The sequence below is a fragment of the Macrobrachium rosenbergii genome, chromosome 55, assembly GCF_040412425.1.
Source record: "Macrobrachium rosenbergii isolate ZJJX-2024 chromosome 55, ASM4041242v1, whole genome shotgun sequence".
Taxonomy (NCBI): domain Eukaryota; kingdom Metazoa; phylum Arthropoda; class Malacostraca; order Decapoda; family Palaemonidae; genus Macrobrachium; species Macrobrachium rosenbergii.
Window position 1 is genome coordinate 77,816,983 of NC_089795.1, and position 22,445 is coordinate 77,839,427.

The window sequence follows — 22,445 nt, forward strand, 5'->3', positions numbered from 1 at the left end:
ATATTTGGATTGGCTAAGCACTTACTAAGCTTGGAGAAGTGGGAGGAACTGGCATATTTCTTGAGATCTGTCTGTGCTGAAGAAATGCTTTTATTCTTCTAATCTGGACATGTTTGAATTTTGTTTTAAGGTTTGGTCTTAACCATGCTCTTTTCCCATTAGAGTAGGCAGTGCCAAAAGGGTAAAGTAACTTTTAGGAACCCGGTAAGGATGAAGTTTCTCTACTCCAGCAGATGCTGACGCCCAATTCACAGCTGGGTTGACTGGAGGGGGCAAGCCTGGATCGGACTGCTGGCCAGCCTATATATATATATATATATATATATATATATATATATATATATATATATATATATATATATATATATATATATATATATATATATACAGATCAGTGCCTGCCCTATCAGCCTACAGAGACCCAGGAGGACTTTTTAGACCCTAACATATATATATATATATATATATATATATATATATATATATATGTATATGTATATATATGTGTGTGTGTATAATATATATACATATATACATATATATATATATATATATATATATATATATATATATATATATAAGATACATCCGGATCTGAGTTATATAACCAATACCGTTTTATAAACAAAGATTTCCAGAAGTTATGACAATCAGTTGCACCAGTGTTTAGTATTTCACTGCGAGCTCCTTCGGTTTTTCTTGAGACTTTCGGCACCAAAATAAAAAAAATGTGTTTAGGCCTATAAATGTTTAGCACACAAGCATATAGTTATTTAAAAGTATCCAGGAGTATGTGTGTTCTGTTTACCTCCATTTTATTTTTCTCTCCTTATTAAAGAGAAAAATTTCCCTTGAGTCTTTAATAACAACTATTAGTTTATACCGAGCTCGCTGAAAACACACAAACTGATGTTTAAATCTCGCTTTTTTGTCAATATTGAGATGAATCTCTCTCTCACTCTTCTTGACCCATTATTAGAAACGTAATATCAGAGTTTAGAATATATTCAGATTATCAGAACCTTTATATTGGGCTATTTGTACTTTTTGGTGCACATGAAGAATGAAGAATCAATGAAGAGAGGCTGGATACAGTGATATCCCACATATAAACACTTCATTGGAGAAAAGCAAAAAAGCGCATATTTCTAAGACGTGTTAAAATAAATCTACGGTATCCAAACACCAATTTTAACTATTACGACAAAAGCGTGAGTCTGCCTACGTGGCGCACTACAGTATATATACGGTCTTGCATTTCTTAATACGTACAACTAGTAATGATAACGCCGTTTACCATTGAAATTGGAAACAAATGCATCGGTAGAATGCATGTTTCGACATAATATTATAAACAAACCTCACTTCATCGAGTGCTTGCTATGAATTTCCCTTCACGTTGTAATTACAAACCTTTGCTAATGGGAACCTGACTTAATGGTAGAAATCAGAAACCATTTCTCTGGTACGTTTCGTATGTTTTATGGGCAAAGTAGAGATGACGCCCGTATTCTAAACAAAAAAAAAAATCTACACAGCCAATGACCACTCGAATAAAATTGATAATAGACAAATTGCACTTAGGCTTCATTTGTATACCTATCCTGCTGTAGATACAGGAACTGAGGCAAGCACCCAGTAAAAGAGCACGGCATTAAAATATATAAGGGAACCCCAAGAACGTGCTTAAATGATAACGGTGTTTTACTGACGCCCGTCTAAAATCTTACTTCGTATTTTTGTAATACGAAGACTTTGTCTTCCAGAGCTACGATGTTTACCAAATATTATAAGAGTAGAGTTCTCCGATAGCGGTATTGCTGCAACTAGCTTTATTTCTCCATTATACTTAACCGGCATTCCTTGCGGTCTTTCATGAGACATGTTTTGAACACACGGTAATTTTTATGCTTGGTGAATAAAACGTCCTTGAAATACGTGCGCGGTGTCCGGCGCAGAGCGTACCCTGTTGTGTGTGTCGAATGGCTTAATACTTCACTGTCTTGTAAGGTTTCTCATGTACTCCACTGAAAAGTGTGTATACTGTACACAAATTTTGTAATATCTTCCAGTCGAGGCCAGATAAACAATTAGAGCTATATATTTTCCACGCGAAATTCTTTTTATACAATCAATCAAAGAACAAAATATGAACTATAATACTGAGTAAGATAAGATGCTTAAATTTTCCTAGATCTGTCTACTACTGAGGATTGGGGGTTAAGGTCTGTTATGCAAGAACTAGCCGCGTTGTTCGATTGCAGTTAAGAGCACAAGTGTTCTCTCTTTCTTTTTTTGTACCTAAGATATTAGCTAAGCAGGATTCCTTGTCCCGAAACCTGGGTGTTCGTAATTTCGTAAAGAAATGATTAAGCGATGATGCAGCAACTCTGTCAAAATACCGTTGGGCCCAGATCGAAGTGGACATAATATAATAACACGGGCATCACTATTCACCAAATGTAACATCGTACTATAACCATTACAATCAGTATTTTGTGGCTTCATCTCCCACTTCAGTTATACCACGGTCCCTGGTGAAAAAAAAAAATCTATTAGGCAATAGTTGTTATCGAACAGCGACCCCATATAGGAGAGGTAAAGGCTGAAGGCAAAGAAAAAGAAGTTATTGCATGCCAAAATATTGTAACAAATGAGAATCATCATTACCGTCAAAACAATTGTAATAAAATAGCCTTCGTAGCAATATGGGTCCAGTGTGGTTATTCTGACATAACCTTGAAATTATCATACTAAGACGGATGGACGAGACATACGAACAGACGGACACACCGAGTTATGAAAAAATACGAACACTAACAACGGTCATACTGTTGCTATTAGTAATAATTATGAAGGTACATTCATACGCTGATTTAGAAAAGAAATATAATATTCCTACAATAAATCCATCTGATCTGGTTCAGTAAGAAGCGCTGCCCAACACTTAAAAAATAGCTTTACCGATATCTTTAAAAACGTATTTGAATTGAAGTCATCTACTTATTCAAGGAGAGACAATGTTAGTAAAAGGTAAACTCAATCTAACAACAACAAAAATAACCTTGTTCACAAAGTATTAGTCAGCATAGGCTTATCTCACTGAACTTCGGTGACTCAGTGAATCGAAACAAAGGAAATCCCAACTCGGGATGTCTGATAGATAATTTGTGACCTTGAAAGCAAACTCACTGCTAACGAACTGCTACTTGGAAATACTATGTAATCGTAATGCTTTCTTCATATCAAGAATTATCTTACAATCCATTCTTTATATATGGCAGTGGTGCTTGGTATTTTCTTTTACAAATTACTTTATATTTTCCATTCCACTCGTGGTTTGTTGTTATATATATATATATATATATATATATATATATATATATATATATATATATATATATATATAATCTCCCTTTTCTTTTGATGTGACGACTGGCTCTTTTCTATTTCAATTGGACTAAGCTGATCCTAAGGTACTTGAGTTTGACCAGCACAACACTGTACTCTACTTCTATATGTGTGTGTGTGTGTATGTCTGCGCGCGTTCTACAACTCCATCGAAAAAAGGTAAACTGCATCTTCTAAATTTCTCTCTAACTTTAAATTTTCCGTTTGAGCTGTTGGTGCGATGTAAATTATTTACAAATTCTCTGATTTTCTCTAGTTAATTAAAACGGGGCAAATACCAGCTACATCTCGGCTACAACAAAGACGTGAGATAAGCATCTTAGTTAAAGATAAAAAAAACATTTTTACAAAATAATATTCGGGCTTCAAGAATCCTATAGTCAAGGATGGTCGGTGCGAATGTTACCAGCGTGCAAAGCATCTGCGAGAAGTGTTTTAATTTGGAATGAGAGATATGACGTATGAGGGGAGTTTTCCCTGCTGCCACTACAGCTTAACTAGCATTCATTACAGTCTGTCAACAAAAGAGTCATGGAAATTATTTGTCGAAGGAGATAAAGGGCATCATTAAGTTTACGTTTGTGAGGAAATGAATGACTTCGGGAAATAAAGATTCGATAGAAGCGATGACGGTGAGTGAGAGAGCAAAATACGGCGTACGTACTAGAGTTGCCAACTTGGAAATTCAACATTTAATTTTAAGGAGCCACACTGAAAGAATGACACTGAGGAAGTTAAGAAAGCATAATGAACAAAGAACCTCCATTTTGAAACTGGTTGCATTAATGAGAAAATCTTTCCAAACATGGAAATCAGGAAATAGCGTTTGCTGGAAATGGGAAACGAAAACAAGACGAGCCACGGTGACGAACTGCTTAGATCTTGTTCACGCTGAGACGTGTCACATGATGCGTGTATCTCAGCCGTGACCGGCGTGATCTCCGATTCTGACTGCGCACATCTTCCGTGCAAAGGCTTTAATTTCCTTTAGTTTGAATATGAAACTCCCGCGGTAGCTTAGCTCCGCTCGTAAACTTTAGGCATTGTATTTTTCATATTCGACGCAACGATCTTTGCCGTGTTCGGCTTAAGAGCTCTGGAAGATGAGAGCGCTCGTCTCATGGATATTTTTTGTTCTTTGTATTCCTGAAGGCCCTCCATAATCTCATACACCTTTAAAATTTTGTACTTTTAAGGCTGCACTGTCATCTTTTTAAAGGTCAATTTTAACGTTTTCATTAATATCCTGTCCGGAAATCCTGGCGAACTTTGCTTTAAAGCTATAATCTGTCAGTGTTTTCAAGAAAAATGAATATTATTAACTATAGTGATATTTACGAATGCAGCATTATGAAAAGTCTGTTTATTCATTGCAATCTTTTTTTTACGAATTCCATGATGCGATTCTAATCGCTGTCTTTTATTTTACTGCGAATTTGTAGTATTTTCATCTGTAAATAACTTTTAATTCTTTCCTCTCTCTTTTTTCTCTTTAGACAATAATAATAATCAGCAAAAACTTTTAGATTCGAATAAACATTTCTTGTTACTCACATTTATAGTTTCTTAATATTTACTCTGCGGGAATATTGGCTTAAGCTCTGGCACAAAGTAATTTTCATAAAAAAAAAATTAAAGCAATCCATTCTCTGAAAAGTACTTTTCCCTTGCGCTTTAAAAAAGGGAGGGGGGAACGTTGCTGATACATAGAGGTACATTGCAGCCTTCGTTCCCCATTTAAAGTTCTGCTGTTACGAATTTCGAAAAATTTTTTCGGACGGTCGAAATTATACAACATCAAAGTCCGGAGAAGAGTAAAATTGAGAGTAATTAAACGAGTAATAATATTAGAACTCCACAGAATATGGTGTTACTAGGATACTATGTTAATCAAGTCAGATTAGTCGTGCATATGAATCGAGGGGGTTGATTGATTGATTTATAGAATTTAGGCATACATGCCAAGCACTGGGGCAACTAAGGCCATTCAGCGCCGAAACGGAAATTGACTGTAAAAGTTTGACAGGTGTAACAGGTGGAAAACCTCGCAGTTGCACTATGAATCAGTTGTTAGGAGAGGGTGGAAGAACGAGAATGTGAACGGAGGTACGGTAAAAAGGAATGAAAGCAGTTGCAGCTAGGGGCCGAAGGGACGCTGCAAAGAACAACCGAGAAATGTCGGAAGCAAATTTGCCCCCGAAACACTATATTCATTTCTCGCTATAATGTGGTTCGGATTTCACAATAAGCTGTAGGTCCCGTTGCTAAGTAACTAATTGGCTCTTAGCCACGTAAAATAAGTCTAATCCTTCGGGCCAGCCCTAGGAGAGCTGTTAATCAGCTCAGTGGTCTGGTAAAACTAAGGTATACTTAACTTTTTGGTCCTTTTCTTTCCAGTCAGGGATCTGCTCACATTTACGATGATATCTAATTGGAAGAACCAAGCAAAATGGTTCAAGGCATGAAAGTGGAGAGGAAAAAGGGAGGTCTGTGAAGTTCTGAACCGCTCGAATAAACACGGCAGAAATAAGAGACTAACAGTGAAGAGGTCTTTGCCGAAAGGGAGAAACATGCCACTCACAAAGAGGAGCAAAAATGAATGGCAATAAAAAGAACCCTTTTAACACCAAGGCACATAGCAAACGGACCAATCATATTGACATCATAACGCTAGAGAGAGGGACTTGAGAGCTGAAAGTTAGGTCAATGCTGGCAAAGAATATGACTACATAAAACGAAGTTTGTTCGCGAGTTTTTTACCAAATTCTCACCAAAGCCTTCGAAATGTATAGAGAAGCATTATAAGGCTCCCAGACCTTATAAGTGAGGAGATTTGTAATGACTGACAGGGAATTATTGGGCTCTGAACAGTAATCAATCTGAAGGGAAACGAAGAAGATAATAGAAAAACAAAAAGGAATAGCATTAATGGATGTATGACAATAAAATTGTCGACCAAAATTTGTGAGTAAAGTTAGCAGAACAGGCAGCAAGTAGACAATAAGAGGCTGCCGAAGAACAAACTCTAGCTTTGTTTTCACTGTCAGAATGAAAACGTCAAGGAAGTGTACAATGTGTACTAATGTACTATTCCTTTTAGGGGACAACTACTTACATACTAAGGGATTAGGGTACAGATACATAGTCTTTACTTATATATATACTATATACTGTATATCTTCTGTTGCAGTTCTTCCCGTAGGGGAAGTCAGTACAAGGAGCAAGTGGTAACAGTACTCTTTTGGAATTAAATCACTTGTTTACTTTTACCTAAATTCCTTCTTTACTTCTATACACTCTCTTCCTAAATAAGTAGAATCACGCCACTTAACACGAGAATATTTCCAGATAAATTCGACATGCATCCACTAGCCGATCCAGAAAAATTTCAAGGGGCGGGTGGGGAACACCAATTTTCATATTATATATATATAATATATATATATATTATATATATACTGTATATATACGCAGTATATATATTATTTTTATAATAGATTTATTTTTTCCCATTTTTATATTTGTCATTTATGTTATTACCTAAATCTTCAGTATTATTATTTTGTCATTTTTTTCATGGGGGGGGGCACGTGCCCAGGTATCCCCCCCACCCCCCTGGATCTGCTAGTGCAGGCATCTATGAGAAAGAAATAACATCTTGCGTTATAGGGTCATTGTGCAATTAAGACTATGCGCCATTCATAGATAAACAAAGACCAGAACACGTGTACCAAAATAGCAACTAAGTGACAAATAAATAACATACAAGTGGCGACAAAAAGGACACGACGAATATATTGCGAGAATGGCTTCTGCATTTCTGAACTGTTCTCTAGCTTTCACAGCTCATAAAAGTTTGTGATTTTAGCTCGGGAAATTACTTTCCTTGTATGCCTTTCATGCCCGATGAAATCACTTTCCCATTTCCTCTTCAGGTAGTTGAAAGAAGGGGAAGAGCTAAAATAAAACAAAACATCTGATAAATAAATGTAACAAATATGCAATCCTCCTTTGTGAAAGAAAATTTAGTCTACAGTTATCAGCCGGTATGGATTCGGTAATTAAATAAAAAAATTTTACAATACGTGTATTACCAAATTTGGAAGTATAATGACCCAGGCGATTAGAATGCAGAAACGTACAGAATAATGGAGGGGCAAATGGGATGGGAATAAAAATTTAATTTGTTTGACCCACCTGTATGAAGTTATTTTTATTTATTTATTTTTTTACTTTAATACCAGATCTCGATATTGTAGCTCTTAAATTTCCTTAAGAGGCTGTGCACAAAACGAAATCATACCAAACTTTATCGTAAATTTACTTTTACAAAGATATTTGCCGTCGAATGTTGTTACACAAGAGCAAGTTCTTTGGCAATGTTTGGATGTTCTCGTATTAAGGCTTCCGATCGTATATTCCCCCCCCCCCCCCCAGTGCGTTCTTGGTAAGGATGGCTACCGTATTTGGAACGTCTTTTTTATTAAAAAAAAAAAAAAAAAACTTCAGTCATATTTCCTTTGGTGCTGATGTATCTCTCGTTCCTTGGATTATTTCAGCTGATTTGAAACTTGTTATTTGAATGTATCTGACGCTTATTTTCTATTAAGAACGACCGTAGTGGGAAACCTGTTTTTTTTTTTTTTTTTTTTTTTTTGGGGTTGTGGAGGAAAAACATCCCTGGTTCAGGTAAGGTATATTAAAAAATTTTTAAGTAAAACCCCGTTAACTTTTATTTACAAGGCCCTAGGGAAAGTTAGGTTGGGGTCTGGGGGCGGGGTTGGGGAAGCACCCATGCCACTTAAGGGCTAAGTGTCCTAAGCTAGGTTAGGTTAAATACACACTTGTGTCAGTCATTTCCGGTGTTACTAAGAATGAATAAACTAACGCTGAAAGAGGCTGGCAACACAGAATTCTTCCTGTTCGATTTTAATTTATGGCCATTACTACCAAGTTCGTAGGGCAATGTCGGTGACAAAACAATGCTGCAAACACTCATACGTGATTAACGTAAGAAACTGCATTTTTTTTTTTTTATTGCTCGCGAGATAGCGTAGACGTATGGATTGTTATGAAGTCGGAGCGTCGAAAAAAAATAAATAATCAAGACAAATACAGTTTTCCGAGGGAACCCTTACCGTGCAGTTTAAGGTGCCTGCCTGTGCTCTAGTTCCGTGGAACATTCGTACAAAAAAGTAAACTTTATTGCGCAAGCGCAGTTCACAGGTGTTCATTTTGTCAATGAGCCATCTTTTATCATAATTATGATTACATTACATATGCTTATTAAATTAAAAAGATAGTAAGAATTCCCTCAAACGAATGAAAATTCCGAATTAAGAAAACTATATTAGACTGTAATTCTTGATTAGTAACAAATTATTTTTCCACATTTCTGTACGGGATCACTATTTTACATTTTTTAAAAACAGTACATTTATCCCAACAGGTTTGACTAATAATGTGTATGATTTTGCGTTTTCAGCAAGTCGAAAAGTACAGTCTACCCCGCGGAGTCACCGCATATTCTTCCTACATTTTACAGTCAATCAGAAGTTATTCCCTTAATTATTGCTTTCCCAAACATGTCCACCCCATTTTAGTCTTCATTCCAATAATGGACAGCTGAGATATACTGGAGTTATTTATATGCAAAGACACTTTGCAGTTGTTTAATATTAATGAAGCCTTGGTTTTATTAGATACCACAATAAAAAGATAATTCATTTGTAAACTGCACTGTTATTTTCAAGGCTTTAGAATCTGTAACAAGCAAATGCACAACAGAACGAAGATACCACAACAAAACTCCCGGTTTAACCTCAGTTCAGCATCAGCCGCAACATTCTTTACGTTACTGGAAAAAAATCCGGAGACGAGAATCAACATACTTCGTCTCCTCAATTGCGATGCTTAAGAGTAACTTTACCTATATGACCACACCACTATATAAAAGCAACGGGAAAGGATCCATTATCAATATATGAGCCGTTAACCTAAGTCAAATATATCTCTTGATAATATAACACTTTCCATTACAGATCCCAAATAAACCTCTTTATGTATATAAGAAGTAACCATGATTCAGTATAAGTGTAGGCCTACTTATTGGAAAAATATGCAGTAGTTATAAACCATTTAATAAATATAGTGCACTAAATTCTACCATACTTACTTTCTTTAGTAAAGCATTAACATGGAGATGAAAATTCAGCTTTATTGTAAATTCAGCTTTACACGCCCCTTACATTAACATAAACATAAACAAAGGATAATAACATGTGATCTATTTCACATTTTATTAGATTAAGGTTGGTTTGTGTAAAAATGATTGTAGTAAAGAACATGGAGTATCTTGAGCATGGAGTAAGAATGAAAAAATGTAAAAAGCTGGATATATCTATCGGAGTGTGATATACAAAATAGTACATTAAATCTTTCTCTCCATCAAGAAACTGGAACAAGCAGTGGGTACTTTCTTGTTTTTGTTTTCACGCCATTCAACACAGAAATTTGTTGCTCAGACTTATACCATCCTGGAATAACATTAAAAGCGTATGTACAAAACGTCACATTCATTCACGATACAGTTTGGTTATTATAAAAGCAAATGTCATTCAAATAGACTCTCCTCCTTGCCAGACTTATCCTTTCATTTCCTCAGTGTTCACAGAGTGTTGCCCTGCCTTTGAGACTCGTGCTTTGACCCTCGCAGTCAACCCATAATACATTCTGCATGTATCAAAATTTGAATACTGAAAGGAATACCATGACTAGATAGACACATCACTGCAATAAAGGACCCTCAATCTGGACGAATATAGTGACTAGCTATCCCTTCATTGATTTAGGCTTGAACGTTGCTGCTGCAACAGCAAACTAAAGAGGCAAATTTACGTCTGAATGTTATGACTTCTCTTTATACAAAACATGGACATCATCATTATGGAATGAATATATTTGGTTTCATGAACCTGGTTGGAATGAGTGACTTATGAATAAATACACAGTATAACCCTCAAGTCCACATTTCAATGGCGTCTAAGAATTTGAGTCACTTCAGTCTTTCCAAATATTACCATCTGTGGCCTGTAACCATGCGAACATCTTGGTCAAGTACAAAAAGTCTTTCACACAATAAAAGTCAATAGTGAGCGTGCGATTTTCCCATTAAGCATGAGCTGATTCGGATATGTGTCCATTTGATATCACAAACTGACTGCTTAAGTATCAACTTAAAATCCACGGTAGCATTAACAATGGAATATGTATCAAACGTGACGTTCAAAATATCAAATTGTCCAGTTTAGCACCAATTAAATGTCCTGCTTTGAAATGGTGAAATACACAAGCGGTCTTTCTTGCACTTTTCGTTTTCTGCTCGACAGACTACTAAAATAAATTTATCTTGATAACTAATGTGATTGCACTCGTCACTAATAACACTAAGATTGTATGGACTGATACCTTTTCCTTTACGGTAAAGTAAGCAATATTAATACGACACTGAAGGAACCAATCTGGAACAACTCTTCACAATATACGAGAATACTTGCAAATTAATCTTGTCTTTCTATACAGCACTGTTTTCTAGAAGCAACTCAGTGAACATAATCCTACTTAATTCTTGTTGAAAGAATGTGGTTCAGCTACAGGAGCACTTGCAACATAGAAAAAAATCCTTTGGTTACTGTTCTTTAGTTACGGACATAACAGATAAACTATGTTAAAGCAGTTCCGGTAAATTATGAATACTATGTGGTTAATCTTAAACATTATCAGTTGGTGACTTATTAGCACCTTGATTATTTGCACAGCAAGGGACCATGCCCCACAAAATACCCGGGATGACTGCCAGAATACTGATGACTCGATATGTGATATGGTAGCCTCCAGACAGGTCGTTTAGTAAACCTGAAAAACGTAAAAAGAAATATACGATCTTAATTCAGTAACTGCCACTGATACTGACGCAAAATAAGCGAACACAATACTTTATGAATTTCTTTCTTGATATTTGCTGTAACATCAGAAGACACTGACAATAAAATCCTTACCTGTTACCGGAAATACAATGAAAGCAGTGAAGCCATTCATGAAGAGTAGAAGCCCAAAAGTAAAGGGGAGGAGCTTCATTCCCAGGTACTCGACAAGCAGGATGGGCCCGACTGTCATAGTCATTCCGACGCTAAAACCGTACCAGCAGCAACAACCAGCAAGGACTCCAAGCCCCCGAACGAAAGTGAGAACTGGGGAAAAATGTCGGACACGTCACCAATGCAAATTAACTATTACACACTATTTTGCATATTGCTGCATCAAAAGTTCCTAGGAAATCGCTTAAAACCAAGCTTTTGTTTTGGCATAATTAACACCTATAGTTACAGGACTTGTAAGATCTTTGTTCCTGGCACTCTCTTAAGTTTGATAGTAAATAGGACAGCAAGAAGACCGGAATTCATTTCTTCTTTTTATTTAAACCAGTTTCGGGATTCCAGTCCCATCATGAGGACTACAATAAAATTAATTTTTACAACATTACAGAATATGCTAAAATAGCTAATATTTATAAATATTAGCTATTTTAGCATATTTTTTAATATTGTAAAAAATTAACCTCATTGTAGCCCTGGTGAAGGGAGGGGATTCCCGAAACGTTAGTGTAAATAAAAAGAAATTATTTTTCGGTATTCTAGCTCTCCTGTTTATAATTAAAGGATTATAGATTGACTTACTTAATACAGCAATCCCAGCACTGAAACTGGCCACCACACAGTAGTACCGGCGAGGAATCCACCCTCTGTCACTAATCACAGACATAAGGATCCGACCCAGTAGCTCCGAGAAAGCAACACACGTTAGAAGATAAGGAGCACTGTTTCCTTCGCTAATATTACTTGCGACTGCTGGGAGATACGTAATGTAGCATGTGTACGCCTGGAATGAGGAATTCAGAGTCAGTGGTCATAATTAATTGTAAAAAGTGAGTTGTAGCAGGTCGTTGTAAGTGCATAATTATGTTCTTGAAATATACGGATTCTGATAAATGAAAACGCCCTATATAAAAGTTCAAACCGAATTTGTCCAACAAAGAATATCATGGAAGTCACTTCAGTATGTGGACCCTCGGCTGTTGAGTAGATTCCCCTAAAATAACCACGTTTATAGTTGTCATGTTAAGATTTTGCAATTTATTCTATTAAACAGAAAATCATCGGAAACAAAAGTATAACCCAGTTTAATTGCCTGCACATTGTTATCCTTGTAGTAAATAGGGTTTTACAAATTCCTATAGGTTTCTTTCAATTGAGGAATAACAAGATGATACCAATTAAAATTAAATGACATATAATTATGATTCTTCAGCATACTTGCTTAATCACCATAAAATATTTTGCTAGGATTAAGGGGCACTAGCAAGGAGAATGGAGAATTCTTGGCTTGAATACCTTCACTGGCGCAACAGGAGTTAAGATCACCGATGCCGTTACAAAATGAAAACATGATGGCATACTCAGAAAAGAGTTATGAAGGTCTAGCCATGTTGATATGATGATGGTGAATGTGTAATCTTGTATAAGAATTTTAGGCCCTGGTCAGCCAATTACTGGGAGTTAAGCAAATTGCGTCCAGTTTTGTATCTGAAAATTAATTTTGTGACATAATGAATGACTCCATAAAGTAATACTGCTCATGGCGAGTGCGCAACTTAGTAACCTACGCAGGGTTCAATATTATTATTATTGACATGGATAAATGGTAGCAACTGTCAGTTCTGGATACTCTATAAACGACTTACTAAATCACCAAATAGATGACTGATTGATAAGTTCAACTGGAATTTCAAAGTATTCGTAAATAAAGGTCTTTTATGCTGGAAATGAGAACTTTCTCAACTGATGGTCACAAATCACTTACACGACCTTATATAAAAATGCTTGAATTAAACATTTCAAGTTTAAAATGAATATTTCCATCTTATAGCAAGTCTTAAAATATGTTATACCATCGATTTTCTAAATCAATAAAGCGACACATGTTGTGAAAACAAAATAATTTTAAAACCAGTTTCAATCAAAAATATTTTAATACAGCCAACCAATTGTTTAGAAAAAAATAATAAACGCCTCGAAGCTCAGTATAACTACGATTTTGACGGGAGCAGTCAAAAGTCAGACTTCACTTTTAGCTATAAGTCAGACTTCACTTTTACCCAAAAGTCAGACTTCACTTTTGTCCAGAAAAATAAAACATCTTGCTAGCCCTTGTATAACAATACCAGTGATAATAGTGACATTTATCCAATATATGTATCCAAATACAGTATTGTAAAATTTCTTGACATTACCACATTATGACTTGACAATATTGTTCATTAATATGAAATTACACTTAAGATCTGGTCCCACACTGATCTCCATTATTGCTAAAATAAAGTTACATGCACCGAAATGGTTCAGTAGCCTAAAAATGACAACTACACCCATTAGAATTCCTATTAAAACACTCAAGAAAATGATACAGACTTGCTAAAACTTGAAATACCGTCAGCAGAAGAGCAGTCAACTTTACTCAAACTGAAACTGAACGTTGAGATATCCAATACCAAATAACATTCCAATGCGTTCTGTTATAACACAAAACAAGGACTGTCCATGTATGATCATCGCTGTTCTCAATATTTATGTTCATTGAAAACGGCAGATAAAACTAGCAGCATTAAACAATTGATGATTCTTCACCATTTAGTTGCCTAAATCAAGAACATCTCCGAATTCATACAGATTCTCCAAAAAGTCTTTTGTTAAGCACAATATTTATGTTCAGTTTCAAAAATCGTATAAGCTTTTTCCGTCAATAATGCATCAATAATGAAAATGCTTGGCTTTGGCATGGGAAAATCATGCTATAAAATTAATGTTTTGACTTAAATTTGCTTTCATTTTTTTAACATACATCATTCTTGCTTTTTCTAGAAGGGCCTTATTCATGCTCTGAACACCCGTAATCCAAGTTTCTTTGCAACATTTCTTATTCAGTTCATTAACCTTAATGCCTAATTCACGTTATAGGAGTTTTGCATCTAGCATTTTTATTAGGTTGATACCATATTTTCTTCTCCATATGCATGACAATCTTTTCTTGAGTTTACCTGTGGTTCTGCATCCTGACATCTACCTGATTTGAAATCTTCAATCCAATCAGTAGATTCATTATAAACAACCGCCAACTTCAGACTTGATTTTTCAAAAACAAGGTCTAAGACATTTTCTAAGTGTACCTATCCTGTATATATGCTATTCTAATGTAATATACTCAGAACAGTCAATAGTATCAAGGGCTATCTCGGTGCTATACTAACTGACAAGAGTGATAAGTCTCCTTATATTACACCTACACCTACATAAGTCATGTAGTAATACCAGATTAGCAAAAGTCACCCCATCTTAACAATTTATATATATATATATATATATATATATATATATATATATATATATATATATATATGTGTGTGTGTGTGTGTGTGTGTGTGTGTGTGTATGCGCGTGTGTATACATATAAATAACAGCAATGCCACGTAGGAAAGAGAGACGACGGAGTGGTGCTAGACCTTTGACTTACTGTAAGTCGAAAGACCTAGCACCACTCCGTCGATTCTCTTTACGTATTTATTTATATACACACATATATATATATATATATATATATATATATATATATATATATATATATATATATATATATATATATATATATAAATTATAAATTGTTAAGATGGGGTGGCTTTTGCTAATCTGGTATTACTACATGACTGATGTAGGTATAGGTGTAATATAAGGAGACTTATCACTCTTGTCAGTTAGTATAGCGCCGAGATAGCCCTTTGATACTATTGACTGTTCTGAGTATATATTACATTAGAATAGCATACATACAGGATAGGTACACTTAGAAAATGTCTTAGACCTTGCTTTTGAAAATCAAGTCTGAAGTTACGGTTGTTTCTAATGAATCTACTGATTGGATTGAAGATTTCAAATCAGGCAGATGTCAGGATGCAGAACCACAGGTAAACTCAAGAAAAGATTGCCATGCATATGGAGAAGAAAATATGGTATCAACCTAATAAAAATGCTTCTTGGCACTGCCTTTATTTATATAATCATCACGTTCCATATTTTCGTGATTCAGTTATAAATATCATATATATATATATATATATATATATATATATATATATATATATATATATATATATATATATACATATACACATACATTCACACACCCATATATACATATATACTCTGACCGCAGATCGTGTGGCTTACTCCAGTCTACATCTGTTGAAATTGCATCATAACATCAGGCAACTCACAAGGCAGACCGCACTAAAAAAGGCAAACAATGGTGGCCAGCATCTGCATCTGATTAATGATTAATTTAACTGATTAATTGGATTCATAAGATCAAAGTTCATAGGCACGGGAGCCAGGATGAGCATTAAAGATTACTGGCACATGAAAGCTCATCACTATAATTTTCAAAGTTTTGTATAAATAGATAATGTGTAACGAGTTATAACAGCCTAAAAATACCGAAGTTCCTCTCAAAATATCTGAGATTGTTTATGACTTCATTTATGCGCAAAATGGGTTGTATAAAAAAAAAAGGCAAGACTAGAATATTAGGTTCATTTCCATTATCAATTCATAATTGTTGGTGCGACGACGAACTCCAAGATGACTTCATAATATAAGGTTTTTATGTCCTTTTACACGCACATACTGTACGTACAAATTATCCCAACCGTCTTAAAAGCTGATCCATTTTTAGTCGCTCTCAAGAAATCTAAGAACGTTATGAAATCAAAATTTTAGATTATGGTAAAAAATAATTCCGTATTTTTTTCCACACTTGAGTCATTACCATTTTGCAATAAGATTTCATAAGACCGAATCATGATCAATTCAAACTTCTTGATATCCGTAAGTCAGCAAGCATGGTAATTCGTGTATTTCCCTTTTCTTCACTCGAAATCACGTTCTTTTGCATTCTATTCTATTAACTGAAAATCTGAAGGAACTCATTCTTTGGCTTACTTATAATCATTAGCTTTTGTATGTGCAAATCAGAAAACAAACATTTTTGACTGTTAAAAAGATTCAGGAAATAACGCAAGTTGGCCAGTTTTGTGAATAAAATGAACTGTCTTTTACATTACAAAAATGTGAGAATGATACATCCTAGCAATCAATCAATGAAGTATGACCAACTATTCTGAACTTTTAAAACAAGACAACTATATATCTAATCTGATCAAAATGACCTCTTTTGGAAAGGTGGAAAAACAGAGGTAACTTACCATTCTGTTTGAAATACTGCTGAATGAAGAAATGAGGAACACAGGATGTCTAAATATACTAAAACTTATGAGATCACTGAATCGAGGACATTTAAGCCCAAGACAAATACAGGGCTCTGGGGGCTTTCTACTTAGCCCCTTGTTTTTCAGTTCTTCGGCTTCTGCTTTAGCTTTCCAACCCTCTATTTCTATCGATAAGGCACTGCCAAATTGGTCAAATACATCATTTGCATTAAAGACACTCTCCCTTGACGGAGCCGTGTTGAAGGAATCGACACTCCTCGCTCCGATATAACTAGCAGGTCTATTTCTGACATCGTTTTCCCTATTTAAAAACTCCACTTTCTCATTGCCAGTTTCCTGGTCGTAAGTTTCAAAGCAATCGTCCTCCGTTTCCTCCTCCGGAATCTGAGGAAGAATCTCCATGCTCCTCTCTATGCTCACCGTCCGTGGACGTTCCAGGTACTCATTAGTCCTTAGTGAGTCGGTTAACGGATTCTTCCATTGGCGATTGCTATACAGCTCTGGATTACTTGAAGAGAAGCTCTTGAGGTCACTGTACAGGGATATATTTGGATTAATGGACACTTCGTCTTGGTCACTATCCTCACTCTCTTCTTCATCTGGGGTCAGCTGTTTCACCATACAGTCGTTATCACCCTCAGCACCAAATTCCCTCTTGTCTTCTCTTTTCTTGGCTGCGCCAGCTTTTGCATCTGTAATGTCATTCGTCTGTTGAGCTTGTCCATTGTTCTTCTCCGCTTTGACCCCATCAAATTCCACGGTCTTCTTTGGTTTCATGTGCCACTTCACCGGTTGCAGAAGAGATGCCCCTAAGACACCATGGAGCACAATTCCTGACCACAGCAGGAGAGTGCCCTGGAAGGAGTACTGTTCCATCAGGTAACTGATCAGGAGGGGCATGGACATGAAGCCCATCGATGCCCCTAGCATTGAAAGACCATTTGCAACGACCCTCTTGTGGTGAAAATACTGCTGCCCTATCAAGAATCCCATTGGCTGGACAAGGGCAAATCCAAGACCTGCGGAAGAAGAATATTGTTAGTTAATCATGATAATGTACCACCTTAAAAATAACTTAAGGAGCTGAAAAATAAAACTCTGACTTCTATTACCTAAAGGGCATGTAATTAAGAAGATAAAAAAATTAAATTGGTACAGTAAATTTTTAAATTCAGTATCTATATAAAATACAAACACTATCTAATGATAAACATGGAAAAGACTGGGGATTCAATGCAACGAATATCCTTGAACCACTGATTTTGTTATGTTTACATTCTGGTGTCCTCTAAGACTTCTTCTCATGAGCTTTATATATGTAATAATGCCATTACTTTATAAACAATAACCATCATTTAGAATAAACTCAGAAGTATGAAAGTTACTGTAAATATAAAAAAAGAAGGCAGAGAAAGTAAAAATGAAATAAAAAAAAATACTACATAACATAATGGCACAAAGTCTTAAAACTAACAATAACATTCAAATAATGTTTTTTTGCATACATCAGCAACGATCAGAAAAAAATGGGAAAGATTCCATGTAACACCACTCTTTCCCTTGTCTGTCATTGCTGTTTTGAAAGCTAAAGAAAGAATCATGTACAAATAACAAATATGAAAATCTGGTCTGCATTTAACAGCAAATACCCTAGTCATACCGTCTGTTTGACACAATTTCTAATGACAGTCCAAGACACTCACCTGAAATGAAGCCATAACACAGGTAAAACCAAACTATGTTATTGTACAACGAGGAGAGTAGCAGACCGAGAGATAACAGAAGAACCCCGATGACACTTAGAATTCGGTGACTGTAAAAGCGAGACAAACCAGTCGAGAGAGGCGCTGAAAAGGGGAAGAGAAAAGATCAGTTAACTACTTAACTACTTTAATAATAATAATAATAATAATAATAATAATAATAATAATAATAATAATAATAATAATAATAACTCTGCCCTTACCAATATTAACACCCGAATATATACCTTGGAATGCCTAGCATGACATATAATGTATTTGGCTCTGATGATTTATTTCATACTAAGCCTAGATATACAGAAAAGTCAAAGCTTTTGAGAAAAGGAAGTCCGGTAGAAATAGACTACGGTGCTCCGTGACAGTAAAAAGTCATGAACTGAATACAGTACTCGGTCATGTCCTAAAGCAATTCACATTGTATTTTAATAATTTATTTATATTTTCATCTATTTATTTATCACTTTATTTATCTATCTTTTTTTTCTTTTCTGATAGCTGATCTCACTTGTCTGTATTTCCTGTTATCTTCTGCAACTTATTTCAAATGAACACCATATTCTTTGGAAGCTTGAATTTTAATTCAATGGCCTCTGTAGGCTTGCTCTATATGAATAGGGGTTTATCTTCTGAATAATGATGACAATAATAACAGTGTGCATTCTTTTTCCTGTCTTTATTCGTGTTGTGGAAATCGAGGTCATTTAATCAAGAAAAACCTTGGGAAGTGACCTTAAGCTGACAAATGTTCCATTATAAGTTTTTGACATTTTCACCCTACTTTGTGACTGATAATTTGAGTTACTCCAGATGAGGTCCATTGCGATCTTTTACCCGATCTCACTGAATGAGGGCAATCTTTTCTCATGAACACTGGAACGTCGTTGCGGTTACCAGCATACAATTTCACTCATATAAAACTTTTCTGCAAGGCGTACAACTACATGCCGTTATTCATCGATTGTAACTGGCAGTAACAGATTTTCCCCGCCAACTTTCAAGTACTCTTCTGAGTTTTCTTCAGTCACTAAGTTTTTCTTTTTGTTTTCTTCATCAGTGACATAGTAAGTCCTATTTCTCTAACTAGTATGCCAGTTTCTACACAAGGCTTTTATTTCTAGGGCTCTTAGAAAGTCTCTTAAAACCAAACTAAGTCTGCGTATTCCTGGGAGCGTTTAAAGCTACTGAAAAACCAATATATGCTCCTGATTACTGACATTCCAAACTAAACCAATAATCAGAGTGAAGTTAAAAGAAAACTTAGCACCTCCTATAATAATTCAAAAAAATACGCATTCTAGATATTTCAATGACGAATGCAGCTCACATTAAAAAACTCATTGGACTATTTATATACTTACTTAGAATATTGGAGACCCCAGAAACGATGGCAGGTATGGCTGCAACTTGAGTGTTCGTGTATCCCGATCTGACCAGTTGCAAGTACACGACGCCAAAACTGGTGTTCACGCTATTTATCGTAAACTGAAATGAAGATAGATGTTATAATCATAATAATATCTGGTCATGAACATTAGGTCTTTCAAGCTTCAAACTCAGATAATAATAATAATAATAATAATAATAATAATAATAATAATAATAATAATAATAATATTTAGCAGTGAATGTTCTGTCTCTTAAGCTTCCAACTCATATCTTCATTTTAATAATAATAATAATAATAATAATAATAATATCTGGCAATGAACATTAGATCATTCAAGCTACCGACTCATATCTTCATTTGACTATGCAACATTACATATTGTGATAAGTTATCAGTAACCCTCCCATGACACACCGCCCTCTTCTTTCGGAGACAAGCAACAAAGAAAACGGACTGATATTCTCCATTGCTGCTCCCTTGAGCAAGCGAGCAATTTAGCATCCGGGAGGGTAATTGCGTTGAAGACTTCCCAGCGCTGACGATTAACTCTATACTTGGTAGGAGAGACGCATAACATTCTTAACAAAGGCTAAAAGGACTGACCTTGAAGATGGGGAAAAAAAATCTTGTTCTGAAGCTCCACAGTTACGAACGTAACATCACTTTTTCATCAGTTATGATTTGTATATATCTATACATATACATATGTATACACATATATAAATATAATTTTATATAAAACACACACATACACACACACACACACACACACACATATATATATATATATATATATATATATATATATATATATATATATATATATATTTCCCTTTGTTTGGTTCATGAATTAGCTCTTGACATTTGAAATCTTATCTGTGATAAGCATACATGGACTGAACTCTTGGTTAATACAAATAAATTGGCAGCATCAATTATAAATGACGAGAGTGCGAATGATATGTTCAGTAATTGTAGAGTTGATGAACAAGTTTTCCTTCAAGGTCAGTCGTTTAGCCTTTGTTAAGAATGTTATGTATATATATACATATATATATATATATATATATATATATATATATATATATATATATATATATATATATAAAAACACTATAGTTCACGATTCAAGTAAACTCTCTCTCTCTCTCTCTCTCCAGACTGCTCATGAAAGCCAGAACTAAATCGCAAAATACAATCGTTAATCTCTACACCATGCAAATGGGTTTTCGTTTCCTACATATTCATATGGATAACTATGGGAAACTGCATGGAGATTAATAATTAATATTCAATACTATTCCTGCAACCATTTCCAGAGTACTTTTTCCCAGTTACCAGAAAGAAATGTACATTGCAAGAGAGTACATAATTTAAAAAAAGGACTAAATTGGCCATTATAACTTCTTCAAAACAAATATATAATTTTTTTTACTCCTGGGAAGGTTGCAATTCAGCTCTTGCAATTCTTGCTACTTCAATATATACTAACTAACTAACTAACTGTTTCTTTTGCTCCTGGGAAGGTTGCAATTCAGTTCCTGCAATTCTTGCTACTTCAATATATACTAACTAACTGACTGTTTCCATTCTTTCTCATCACATGGCCGAACCATCTCAATCTTTGTAATCTAACCTAGTTTCCACATAACAACATAACTTCCTCATGTAATATGAGTAATATAATTCCCCCCGCCTCAACCCCGAACTCCGCCCAGATAGCATTCTGTAGCCACAGCTTTCTAAACTACATTTTCTTTGCCAGTGACCATATACCTACTGTATGTTTTTTTTATATATATGTAGAATGCTTCGACCAATATCTTGGATAATAATCATTTAGATTTCTGAACAATAATAAAAGTTTTTTATACGTATAAGGCAAGTAAATCGACTTGTTCATATAATGGAAACGAGTTAAAGGAGAAAAACAATTTGGCGTAACTTGAAATTTTCGAAGAAACGTTTTGTATTTTTTTACATAATAACTCAGTAACGAAGCATATACCTCGCCTTTTTTTTTTTTTTTACAAAGTCCCATGCCCGGTTAATCTCAGTCTCATTACAAGTTTTCTTTACACCACTTTAATATAAGAATATTTTAGTTGCAAAGATCAGACTGAGTTAGAACTCGAGACTGACTGCCTATTGGTCATGTTAACGCACAGAAGATGAAAATTCTAAGCTGACACACACATAGACCATGAGGAACGATACTCGACGAGGACCCACCGAAACTACGTAACACACGTTACACCATTTGAAATCAAGGCAGATATTATCTCCGTTGACCTGCCCTGACTATATGACGACACATGCACATTTTGCGTTATACAACACAAAGTGACAGACGCAATTTCCTGGGAGCACTTCTCCCAGCCCTCATTCCGCCGATGATTCCCCAGAGCATTACCATAATTACGAAGCAGCTTAATGAGACTACTGTGTCACATTGCTTGACTCCGCTAGGGCTCTAGGGCTCCGCCGAAGG

At 35.3% G+C, this 22,445-nt stretch overlaps 1 protein-coding gene across 4 annotated transcripts in view; it reads right to left on the reverse strand.

Annotated features, from left to right (window-relative positions):
- Positions 1–9,696: 9,696 nt before the first annotated feature.
- Positions 9,697–22,445, reverse strand: part of LOC136835468 (monocarboxylate transporter 9-like) — a 196,652-nt gene continuing 183,903 nt past the window's right edge. For all 4 annotated transcript variants that reach the window (XM_067099026.1, XM_067099028.1, XM_067099029.1 and 1 more), the window contains 6 exons: positions 19,926–20,049; positions 18,508–18,651; positions 16,781–17,823; positions 12,147–12,348; positions 11,469–11,660; positions 9,697–11,325 (listed from right to left, as the gene is read on the reverse strand). In XM_067099026.1, coding sequence (XP_066955127.1) covers positions 11,180–11,325; positions 11,469–11,660; positions 12,147–12,348; positions 16,781–17,823; positions 18,508–18,651; positions 19,926–20,049 — 1,851 coding nt within the window. In that variant the 3' untranslated portion in view covers positions 9,697–11,179. The remainder of the gene's footprint in view (positions 11,326–11,468; positions 11,661–12,146; positions 12,349–16,780; positions 17,824–18,507; positions 18,652–19,925; positions 20,050–22,445) is intronic.